Source organism: Talpa occidentalis, unplaced genomic scaffold, assembly GCF_014898055.3.
Source record: "Talpa occidentalis isolate TD23 unplaced genomic scaffold, MPIMG_talOcc4v2.1 talOcc4.16, whole genome shotgun sequence".
In the NCBI taxonomy this organism is placed as follows: Eukaryota; Metazoa; Chordata; class Mammalia; order Eulipotyphla; family Talpidae; genus Talpa; species Talpa occidentalis.
Genome location: NW_023601653.1, coordinates 16,256,097 through 16,268,798, shown reverse-complemented (window position 1 = coordinate 16,268,798; position 12,702 = coordinate 16,256,097). Strand labels below are relative to the sequence as shown.

Here is a 12,702-nt window from a genome sequence, read left to right as displayed (position 1 = left end):
TTGTGGGTTAAACATTTTTTGTATATTAATTCACTCATTTCCTTTGATTTTTCTTAATGTGAATGCTAGAACATTTGAAATTGCACATATACATAATATATTACTATTCAACAGTGCTAGTACATACATTCCACTTGCATGTAAAAGAAATTATGTATGTTTAAAGAATATCTGGGAGCATTCATAATTGTCACTGACAGAGGCTTCTCTAAATAAAAAATGACATACCCATACAGTGGAATATTATGTGATAAGAAAAAGGAATAAGATCTTTGTGTAGCAAGACTGGGTACTTCCCAGTATGTATTGTTAAGCAAAAAATAAATGAAGTATGGAACAGATTGCTTGTGTTTGGTGAATATTAAATCAATGTTGAAGGAAATTATATCAATTGTACATATACATAAACTATTTTTGGAAGGTACACAAGAAATTCCTTTTAATTGTCCTAGAAAGAAGAAATTATGGTTCAGGTTCAGAGATAGAAGATTTTTTAACTAAACCTATTTATACAGATTAAATGGTTTACAATGTATATTCATTACTTATTCAGAAAAAATGTATTTATAGGTTTTCATTGCCTTTGAAGTAACCAAGCGCTGCAAAGAATTTCCTGAAGTCAGTTGATGATAACATAGCAATTTATGTACATTTTTTAAAAGTGAGGGTGGGAGACAGATATACATAAACCACCATGCCTTGTACATAGTACACGCCTATGATTTATCTATTCCTTTTCATTCCCCACACTTTGGCTAATAGCACAGATGACATGACAGAACCTTTCCCTGTTTCAGGAATACCGTCAATGTTACCTTCAAAATATGGCTCTTGGGATGTCAAGTGTAGATGAGATGAGGTCACACTGATCTATGACATACCTAGAAATTAATTTCCCTACAATAAATCCCAGAACCTTGCTTGCTTACTTTCATACCCCGCTCACCAAAATAGATGATATTCAGCTTCTATAGTGAATAACTTTGCAGTCAGTAGAGTATTATAAGCTGGCTGCGCATTTTATTACTATATTTAGGGTTGAAGTGAACTTTTCTAGCTATTTTATCCTCTGTACTAAAATCTCACTTTCTTTGTCAGTTTCTTGATTCTTCGTCAGTTAAAACATTCTCCTTTATTTCTGTATCAGAAACTCTCTGTGCTTCGCTAACCTCTTTGTCTACTTCAATCACCTCTTCTCACTTTCATGAAGTTTGTTGATTGATTGCTTCTCATGGGGTACATCTGACTTTCCAGCCCTTTGTCTAAATTTAAAACACTAGCACTGTATTTCAGAAAATATGCAGTGCTCAATCAATTGCATTTGTTCATAAAATATCTTTTTTTTTTCTTTTTGAACAAATGTCTTGACTCAGACTCCTTATTTCCATTCCTATTGACTTTGCATAAATCCAGAGCCTCTTTATCTTGCCTGGAATATGTCAATTAGTTCTTAACCCTTAGGCATGCTCTCAGACTCCACCCCAGCAATCCATTTTCCACTTCACTGCTAAATTCTAAAAACAGATTCTGAAAATCAGATTCATTCATTCGCTCATTCATTCATTAATTCATCAAATACTCATTATCCTCTTTGTGTCAGGCACCATGCTAGGAGCAGGGATCACAAAGACATACTTTTCATAAGTTGGCACTGTGCTCTTGAGCTTCAAGTCTAGGGCAGGAGCCAATGAGCACACACATGATTTACAGTCCATGGGGAGTGGGTACAGGATGCTGTGGCAGCAATCAGGAAGGAGGGGCAGTTTCTCCAACCCTACCACCTGATTAAATTGGAGAGAGACCAAGGGCCACACTTTATGCAGAGGCAGGAGCAGGGTTACAGGCTACAGTGGTGTCTGGCATATCAGGTCAGTAAGGCCTGACAGGTGGCCAGAGAAGAGCTGGGGACATCAGTCTGAGGCAGGGGGAAGAGCCTAGGGGGCTCTTTAAAATTCTGGACTTTATTCTAAGTGCCTAGGTTTTAAGCAGAGCAGTCAAATGTAAGCAGTGATTTACATTTTATGAAGAACATTTTATGAGAAGTCTGAAGGGTAGTGGAGTGATAATAGACTGGACTCAGGAAATCAAATTAGGAGATTGTTTCAATAATCTAGTAAGAGTCAAGGATGATCCAAATTGAAATAATAGAAGTAGGGATGGGAACTAGACAGATTTGAGAAGTATTCATTAGTAAAGCAGACTGGATTAGTGATTACCTATTTGAATGTTTGTGGGAAGGAGGGAAGGAACAGGGAAATCAGAATTGACCTGCAATGTCTGGTTCATGCACTTGGGTGCCATGAGGAGGAAGAGGGAGAGGGAATGATTTGTCATAGAAGCAGTTGTGTGATCTGATAAAGATGGTAGCAGTTGAGTATATTGGTCTGCACTGAGGTGAGAGATTTAGCCTGCAGACATTCATTCTTCATCTATTTACTCATTCACCAAATAAGCCTGGAGTCCCCACTGTGTGCCAGATACTGTCTACTAAGCACCAGGAATAGAGTGGCAAAGAAACAGAATGAAGATCCTGTGCTTATGGCATATTTCATTCCAGTAAAAAGACTAAATAAATCAAACAAGTAATTAAATAAGTGTATAACACCGTAAAATGTCAGCTAGGGATGTGTTTTGAAGACAAATTCATGTAAGAAGGCAGAGCACAGTGAGAGTTGGGGGAAGAGTTTCGACAAGGTAGTCCAGAGAACAGCACATTGGAAAGAGGTGACATTGGAGCACGCACTTGGTGGAAGTGCTGGGAGTCACGGAAGAGTTAAAGGGAAGAGAATGCAAGGAAGAACCATAAGGGACAGTGGGTTTGTATGGGGGTGGTGGCAGCTGTGGGGAAAGACTGGAAGAGGAGAAGGGATATCAAGGCTGACCTAAGAAGACGCCTGCTGGTACCTGATAATCTTAAGAGAAGGAAATTTTCCATGACCACAAACTGTGCCTTGACTACTCTATCATCCACCCACTCTTCTCCTACCCAGGAAAGTGCTACATTGCTTTCTGTCACTGTGGGTTAATCTGCAGTAAATCTATATTGACATCAGGTATAGGTACTCTGACTTTCTTTAAAATTTTTTTTTGACTAGGCATCTGCATTTCAGTATAAATGGTTGAATTAGCCTGTCAATTTGCACAAACACAAAATAAATCTGCTGGAATTTTGTGAAGATTAAGATGAATGTAGACATTAATCTGAAAAAAAAAGACATTCTAATGATATTGTTTTCTATCTCATTGATGTAATGTGACATAATTATTTATATCTTTAATTCTCTGTTTCATAGTTTTAAATGAATTGTTGTACATATTTTATTAAATTAACTAAATATTTCACGGTTTTGAATGACAATGGAAATGGAATTGTAATTTTTATTTCACTTTTTTTTGTTTATTGCTTGTACATAGAAGTGCTACTCAGCTTTTGTATATTGTCTTTGCATAATAGCCTTGCTAAATTCACTTATTGGTTCTAGGTGCTTTTTTCTGTATTCCTTATGATTTTTTTTAGTATATAATCATATTGTATACAAATTAAATTTTATATGCTTTTTTTCTTTCTTTTTTAGTCTTATTCCTCTAGCTAGGACTTCCAAAACAAAATTAATGAAACTGGATATTTTTGTATTGTTCTCAACTGGTAGGATGAAAGAATTCAGCCTTTCTCTATTAAGTATGGTGCTACCTATGCATCTTTCAGAGATGTATTTGAAGATGTTTCTTCTCCTTTTGCCTACTTTACTGAGAGTCATTAATCATGAATGAATATTGATTTTTTTCTATATGCTTTTACTTCATCTTTTGCTTGACATATTTATATGGGTATTCTTTATTTTGTAAACATGGTAAATGACATTAATTGATTTTTGCATTTCTGGAATAAACACCATTTAGTCATGTTCTATAGTTTTTTTGTTACTGGATTAACTTACATATATAATTCACACATATATGTTATCTATAGTTTGTTTGCAATATCTTTGCCTGTTTTAGTGACATAATAATACTGTTCTTGATAAATGAGTTTAGGCCAGACAAAGACATCATACACAAAAAAAGAAAATTACAGAAGAGATCCCTGATGAATATACATGCAAAAATCCTCAGAAAAATCTTAGCAAACTGAATTCAGTAAAACATCATGAACAAGTGGGATTTATTCCAGGGCCACCAGGATAGTGCAGTAGCTGAAAAATCAGTCACTGTAATACACCACATCAAAAAAGGAAAAGATAAAAATCATACATTCATATCAATAGATGCAGAGAAGGCATCTGATAAGATTCAACTTCCATTTATGAAAGAAACCCTAAAAACTGGGGATAGATGGAACATACCTCAATATAATAAAGGTTATTACTACAAACCCATAATTAACATCATACTTCAAGATGAATGACTGAAAGTTTTTCCTCTAAGGTATAAGGATGTCCACTTTCATCACTACTATTCAAAACAATGTTAGAAGTCCTACCTAGAGCAATTAGACAAGGGAAATATATAAAAGGAATCCAAGTTGGGAAAGATGAAGCAAAATGATCACTATTTGTAGATGACATAATGTACATAGGAACACTAAAGACCACTAAAAAGTAATTGATAAAATACAGTAAAGAGGTAGGTTACAAAACCAATTAAAAAATTAGTTGCATTTCTATATGCAAATAACAAGTGAGAAGAGAAAGACATCGAGAAAACGATCCTATTTACAATGGCATCAAAAAGAATTAAATACCTAGAAGAAAACTTTAAAAAGGTAGTAAAGGACCTATACAATGAAAACCTAAGGCATTGTTAAAAGAAATAGAAGACACACACAAAAATGAAAGATATTCCCTGTTCATAGAAGAATTAGCATTATTAAAATAGCCATCTTACCCAAAGCAATATACAGAGTCAACACAATCCCTATCAACACTACAATGGCATTCATCAAAAAATTAGAGTAAACATTGCTGAAATTCATGTGGAATGCAAACTCTTCCAGCCACTATGGAAGCTGTGTGAAGGTTCCTCAAAAGACTAAAAATTGATCTATCATATAAGTCAGTAATTTCACTCTTAGGTCTCTATCCAGAGAATACAAAAACACTAATTCAAAGAGGAAACCTGCATTCCCATGTTCACTACAACACTATTTACAATAGCCAAGTGATGGAAACAACCTAAGTTATCCCAAACAGATGCGTGGATTAAGAAGATGTGATATATAACTTACACACATAATTTGCACATATATGTTATATATAGTTTGTTTGCAATAGCTTTACCTGTTTTAGTGACATAATAATATTGTTCTTGATAAATGAGTTTAGGCCAAAGACATCACACACACACAAAGAAAATTACAGAAGAGTTCCCTGATGAATATGCATGTGTTTTGAAGACAAATAAATTATATATATGTGTATATATATATATATATATATACACACACACATACATATATACATACATACAATGGAACATTACACAACAGTCAAAAATAATAAACTGCCATTTGTGAAACTGTGGATGGAGCTGGAAGGACTTATGCTTCCTGAAATAATTCAGAAGGAGAAAGATAAATACCCCATACTGTCACTTACATGCAGAATACAGAGAAACCAAAGGGTTAGGAGAAACACAAAACTTGCAAGCTGACCATAGATGTGAGGCACACGCCAGGCTTGGGAGAGGGATCAAAACAGGGCAGGGAAGCGCACAAGGGACTTTGGTGATGGATCATGGGTGCTATGGTCGTGGGAAAACTACCGGGCCTACCCCTGAGGGGAGACGTCAAATACAACCCCCAAATTAACAATGGTAGTAAGAAGGAAAAAAGTAGTGAAAACTAAATTCTCATAAACAAAAACAAGACACAAACGAATGGGAAAAAACCCAAAAACCAGTGCCCAGAGCCCTCGCCGGGATGGAGTCATCCCAGCATGGAATTCTCGCCCTGACGCTGAGACAAGACTTGGGTGGACACCCAGCAACTAGCCAGGTCCTGCCCCTACTGGGGTGACCCACGCGGCCGCATCCGGCAGCGCCTCCCCTGGTGACGCCATGGGAAGGCGGGACTTCCGGCCGCCGAAGTTTAACAGTGCAGGCGGGAGCCGGAAGCCCGCGCAGGAGTAGCGCTGCGCCGTGGCCCCCGGCGTCCCGCGGCTCGGAGGTGAGGTTCCGGGGGGCCCGGGGTCAGCGGCCCGCCGCCCGCGGCGTTCCGGCACGTTCTCACCTCCGCCCGCCCTCCCGCCGCCTTTGCGGGCTGCCCGGGAGCCCCTGGGCTCCGCGCGCCCCGCCTGGCGCTCGAGGCGGTTGCCGGGCAGGGGCGCGGCGGCGCGTTGGGCGCGGAAGAGCCCGGGGGCCGCGGGCCGGGGTCGCGCACCTGAGCCTGCGACGCCTCGGACCCGGCCGGAGAGGTGGCCCCGGGGTCGGCCGGGTAGGTTGGTGGCAGCTCTTGGGGGGCAGTGGGGGCGGGGTGTTCTGGAAAGTTTCTCCATAAGCCCGTCACCGTGTGGGGAAACCTTCCAAACAACTCGCGAGGCAGGCCCTCACATGCAGTGTGTCAGGTAAGCCCTGTCGGGCAGTCATCCTGCAAGTAAAATGCATTTTTGGTCCATGAAAGCTGGAGAATTTGTATTTGTTTACTCTGAGTGTTGTAGGGTAACTGTTCTATGGAGCCCGCTAGCCCCGATCTTGGGCGTCCTGACAGCTCACTGTCTATGGGGCCCCCTCGCTGTCAGGGTGATGGTGTGACTCTTACAGGTGCGCAGTTCTCTGAAGACAGGTAGGTGGTCCCCTGCCCCCTTCACTTGCAGAGAAAGAAGACAATGGATTGGCCAAAGTCAGTGTAGCTAAACTCTGGTGGCAGTTCGTTTGAACCTGCTTTTTCAGAACCTGGCTTAAGTCAGGTTCAGACTCTACCACACCGCTCAAGAGTGATGGTGGAAGAGTACCTAAAGACACCTTTTGGTTGTGTGTATTGGGTGTAGAGATCGCTTTTGCAGCGCTTCGTTGTTTGAGCAGGTGAACGAGAGGGTACATGTTTAAGACACCACATCCCAACACTGTCTACGTTGTCAACAGGTGGGCTGTAAGGGCATTTGGTAACATTGTGTTTATGTGATGAATGAAGCATAAAGGAGCAAATAAATTAAACAAGTTTTAGCTTTTTAAAATCAACACATGAAAAGTGTTTTGGTCTCTTGAGAATCAAAGAGCCCTGTAATTTATTATACCTTTAACTTGCCCTCTGAAATAGGGTACACTGGACATAAATGTGATGTCTTGTTGATGACTGGGGAACCAGTCTGTGACATCACTAATGCCCTGGTGCACTCCTGTGCCCACCAGGAGGGTATGGAAGGGGTATTTCTAGGCCCTTTCCTTTTTCCTTTCTACCATGTATTTTGAACATTTTTTTCTGACCCATTATGCATTACTAGCGTCTTTTTAAAGTGCCTAGTGTTTTCTTAGGTCGCCTTGGTTTGTGAAATCACTTTGTTAGAATTTTATTTTTGAAATATATACTGTGAATGAATAAAACAAACAAGGGCATAATGTAGGCCAAGTGTTGGTTTAGGGACTAGTGACATCTCCTTTGGTTATATTTGCTAATTTTGGAGTTATTTGGAAAAACTTGGCCAGGTCATATGAAGCATGCTAATGAACTTGGATTTCATTATAATTGCTGTGGAGAGCCATTGCAAGGGTCAACAAAAAGATTAAATCTGGTTTATGTTTTAGAAAGATCCCTTCAGTTATTTTGTGGTGAGAACGCTGGGACACAAGTGCAAAGTAGAGCTGCTTGTTTTAAATGTGATCCGCTTCACTGTTTTTTGTTTTTGTTTTTTTGTTTTTGCCTGTCCTTCAGTGTTTTAAAAATATACTGTCTTAAACTATTTGTAGGCGCAGTCATGCAGGAAAACCTCAGATTTGCCTCATCAGGAGATGATATTAAAATATGGGATGCTTCATCTATGACACTGGTGGATAAATTCAACCCACACACATCACCTCATGGAATCAGCTCAATGTGTTGGAGCAGCAATAGTATCCTTTTTTTTTTTTTTTTAATGTCAATCAACTTAGGTTAAATGGCTGGTATCCATGAAAGTATCCATGAAAGTTTTGTATGTGAACCATAATGAGAAATATATTTTATATAGTTCTGAAAGATAATGTGAAACAGTTTAATACACAATGATGGCAGTGTACACTGATATCCTCTGTTGATTTCATTAGAAAAATTTCAGTTGCATCCCATTACAATGGAAAAGACTGCTCTTCTATATAATATAGTATATTTAATTTTTGAAAGGTTTTGGAGTGAGTTTTTGCATTTACATTTGGATATTTGTGGAGCAGGTCTGCAAATTAAAGATAGAGCTCAGAAAGAGAAGCAAAAAGTTGGGGAGGAGATAAAAATTATCCAACATTCCCACTTTATTGATGTACTCCCTGTATTTTTCTTCCTTTCTGTGATGGAAATAGCCTCATTTCCTGAACAAATGGTCTAGATTGTATTTTCCTAAGCTTTTTACGTTTCTGATTCATACCCTCCCTGTTTTAGTAAGCTTGTAAGCTTACTAAAGCATGGATAAAATAAATGAGAGGGTGAAACCAGAAAATCAGCTTCTCAACCTTAAACTAGTGACAGTGTAGGCCAGATTATACTTTGTTATGGGAGCTGACCTGTGACTTGTAGGGTATTTCAAAGCCTTTCTGACCTCTGCTTACCAGATGTCAGGAGCTCCCAGTTCTGACAGTGAAAAATGTTCCCAGAATTTCTAAATGTCACCTGGGGTACAGAATCAACACCACTTGAGAACCACTGTGTAAATAAAGTACTCGGTACACCTTTTGTGTGAAAATGTTCTATATAATTTGTATACTAGAAATTATTCTTTTATGGAACTCTACAGTATTTCTTAATAAATTAAGTTTTAACAAATGTGTCTGATCCTATCAATACCAAATTATTAATAGTCTTAATATGACTGATTCATGAATAAAAATAATTCTAACTTTTCATGCCAACCTAATTTTGCAAGTATATAACAAAAATAAATTTTATTGAATTAAATTTCTTCATAATTTATTTTGTAATCAAAGAATGATGAAGAGGTAAATTCACTTAGCATGGATTTCAAGACCACGGTTCTTGTCAAGGCAGTTGGTTTTCTGTTTTTTGGGGTCCTTTTCGTAGTGTTCTTAACTTTCTCATGACTTCTAAAACTACAAGATAAAGGGATAAATAGGTTCACTCTTGTTTTATATTCTTTCATTTTTTATATTCTGAGAAGAATAGTGATAAATGGAGGGAGGAATCAGAGAAAGGGAAATGATTTCTCAGTGCTGTAATATCTAGATGGGAATGATTTTGTTTGAGTCATATGCAGTAGTAAATTTAAAATCCATGCTCTATTTACAAAATAACCAAATGTTATTCGAATCATACAAAAGTAATCCATTTAGCACTTTGTGAAAGTGATTGGTTAGTTATCTTGGTTAGAATAGAGTGCTGATAAGCATAGATTTAAACTTCTGATATTTTAATTTGTTATTACTCAAAATCAAGCTCTTGTTTGTGGTTACTGTGCTTATTTTTAAAAAACATTGTTTTGTTTTCATTTTCCACTAATAATTTACGTAAATAAGGTATATTTAATTTTTAAAGTAATTAAATTTAGTAATTTAAAACTAAATTTTAAATTTAATTGAAATAAAGTTTAAGCTCTTTCATAGTACAAATAGTTGCTATTTGACCACATTTACTATTTGTATTTGCTCATTTTGCTGTACTATTCAATCTTAATACATTGAGGATTAAAACATTCTTTCACAAAAATTCCAATTATGAAAAATAACAGGTTTTATATTTTTAGTAGAAAAATAGGAGACAAATGATATTTGCTTCCTAGCTTATATTGGTGCCAAGCATTCTATTAACTATCTTGGAGAGTTTTTGTAGATGAAAAAGGCTGATTAATATTTGCTGATGTTGCTTTTATCATGCTCTCATTCTTGAAGGATAAAATTAGACCTTCTGGCTTACTCTTTGAAAATGGAGTAGTATTTCACATGGGTTAAATAGCTTTCAAGTGGTAGCAAACAGGACAGTCTTTCCCTGTGACAGCAGAAGGGAGAATTAGGCTCAGTAATTAGTAACTTGAGCTATTTTTGAAAGCTAATGTGTAAGCTATACTCATTTGCTTGTTTTCTTAGTTTAATGTACTTTTATTATCACAATTCTTATAATGATAATCTAGTACTAGAGATACTCGTGGATTATTTGATGCTCCCTAACTCTTCATCTAGATAACTTTCTAGTGACAGCATCTTCCAGTGGTGACAAAATTGTTGTTTCAAGTTGCAAATGTAAACCTGTTCCACTTTTAGAACTCGGTGAAGGGGTAAGTGACTTCTTAATAAAACTTTAAAAATCTTTGGGTGGTAATTGCTTATCTCCTGTGGGGCTCACAACTAAATATAAAGGTGTTTAAAAGCATTATTTCTAACCTAAAGTCAGACTAATGCAGTGACACCGAAAGTTGAGATAGGCACTGAAACATCTTTAGATGAGATAATAGTAGGTCCAAGGGGAACAATTGGAACTTAGATTTTGTCAACTAGAAACTTGCTTTCTCTGTTTCGCCAGCCTTAATATTGCTGTTCGCCCCCTTTTTTTTTTTTAAGAACTCTCTAAGTCTCTAGATTGTCTTGACCTTAAGAGCCCTAATGATGTAGCCCCAGTGATCCTCACTGACCTTGGACTCAGGACTAAGCTTCAGACCCCTAGCTAATGGTAACCATCTGCTTTAGTTTCTATTTACCCTATACTGAGGGGTCTGCCTGAGTCTCCCCAAACTCTTTGGGATGGAATACTTTTGTCAAAATGAAACTTGGGCTCAGATCATTTAATACAGCTCTCACTGTTGATTGCTTCATTATCTTTTTGTTTTATAAGTTAATTCTTCTGATTCAAGATAGTGCTGGCATCCTCCTTGAAAGCTATTTCTTTTTAAAATAAGGTCTAAATAAAAAAGTACAACTGGTAGTAGTTTTCATAGAAGACCCTAAATCATTATGAATTGTCATAGTTTTACACACTGGAATAGGTAATGTAGCCCAATTAGAAAGAAAACAGCAGGGCAGTGGACTAGAAGCACATCTAATTTTAAAAGGAGTTAGGAATTTTTTTTTTGAATATTTATTTATTTATATAAGCACTGGGTACAGTCAGAAGCGCGGGAGGGTGAGAGAATTCACCAGAGCCAGAGCGGGGAGCAGAGCAGGCAGAAGGACCGAAGTACACTGCTGAGGGGAGCAGTGGACAGCAGGAGAGGTCTGCGCGCCATGTGGGACCCTCCTCGGGTGGCCAGGGAGCAGCCGGGGATGGAACTGGCGCTGCAGAGGCTGCGGGCAGCTTTGCAACCCAGCGCTCAACCGCTGCGCCACTGGGGAGGCCCAAGGAATTAGGATTTTTATCAATTCTTTCCTAAAGGTATGTCATGGGATTGATCTGAACATCAGTTCCCACTCACAGATGGAGACAGGGTCAGAGAGATTCTCCATTAAGGGTAGAAATGTTGTTTGAGACATTCTGCCTTTCAAATTCAGATAAGTAAAATTGAGGCAGAGAGCATCCCTGGTTGATAAACGATAAACTATTAAGAGCAAGAAAAGGGCCTCCCTGGTGGCGCAAGGGGTTAAGACACAACCTATGAGCAATTCACAGTCACTGCAGCACGAGTTTGATCCCCGGCCAGGGAGCTACCCACAAAGCACAGCAGACCTCTCCTGACTCTCCTGCTGCTCCCCTCAGCAGTGTATTTCAATCTGCTTGTTCTGTTCCCCACTCTGTCCTGGTGGAACCTCCCACCCCGCCATACCTGTAGCCTGTACCCCAGTTCTTGTATGCATAAATAAATCTTAAAAAAAAAAAAGAGCAGGGAAAACATCTTAGCCACCTTTGGGTTTTCAGAGCTTGTCAAAGTGATCAATAAACATTTCCTGAATTAAAAATCAACAACGGAGCAATTTTATTTCTACTTTTACCACACGTGTGTTTATATATATATATATGTATGTATGTGCGTATATTTATATTGGTACTATTTTTTTTTACATTATGCCTTAGTACCAGTCAGTTTGGGACCTTTTTTGTTGTTAAAGTATAAAAATAGCAGATGGTATTTACAAGTATGACACAATTCTAAGGATTTTGTGAATATCTCACATTTAGTTGCTATAGTTCTCTTTCCTACATTTAAGAATTCACATCAGAATGCAGGTGGATGGAGGTGAGGTCATTTAGTTACAATTTGAATCTACTTTCAATTATTTTTATTTGCTTATGAAAGTATTCTGTGAATTTTGATACTATAGCCTTTATTAGTAATTTCTTGTAACATTAGTGTGTTGATAATATTTGCTTCATAGGCTCCAAGTCCTATTACTCATGTGCCCTTTGAGATACTAGACATTTCCTATTTAGCAAAATCAATTTGTGTCCTACTTATGTTAACATTTTAAAAGAGGAAATTAAATTCGTATTTTTTTGATTTTATGTTTGACCGCTTTACAGTTAACAGATTGGTATTCATAGGATTATAATGGGTAGGGTAGACTTACATAATCTAGAAATTGAGCAGATCTTATTTTCTGATTTTAAAAATTGCACATTTTGCTTGTGTTGTGGAGCACAGG

The 12,702-nt window shown here is 37.8% G+C and overlaps 1 protein-coding gene across 3 annotated transcripts in view; it reads left to right on the top strand.

The window, feature by feature from the left end:
• The first annotated feature begins 6,106 nt into the window (after window positions 1–6,106).
• NEDD1 (NEDD1 gamma-tubulin ring complex targeting factor) overlaps window positions 6,107–12,702 on the top strand; it is a 38,808-nt gene continuing 32,212 nt past the window's right edge. The window contains exons 1-3 of one of the 3 annotated variants that reach the window (XM_037513822.2): window positions 6,107–6,163; window positions 7,900–8,043; window positions 10,312–10,406. In XM_037513822.2, coding sequence (XP_037369719.1) covers window positions 7,908–8,043; window positions 10,312–10,406 — 231 coding nt within the window. In that variant the 5' untranslated portion in view covers window positions 6,107–6,163; window positions 7,900–7,907. The other 2 variants (XM_037513825.2, XM_037513824.2) reach the window with 2 other exon arrangements.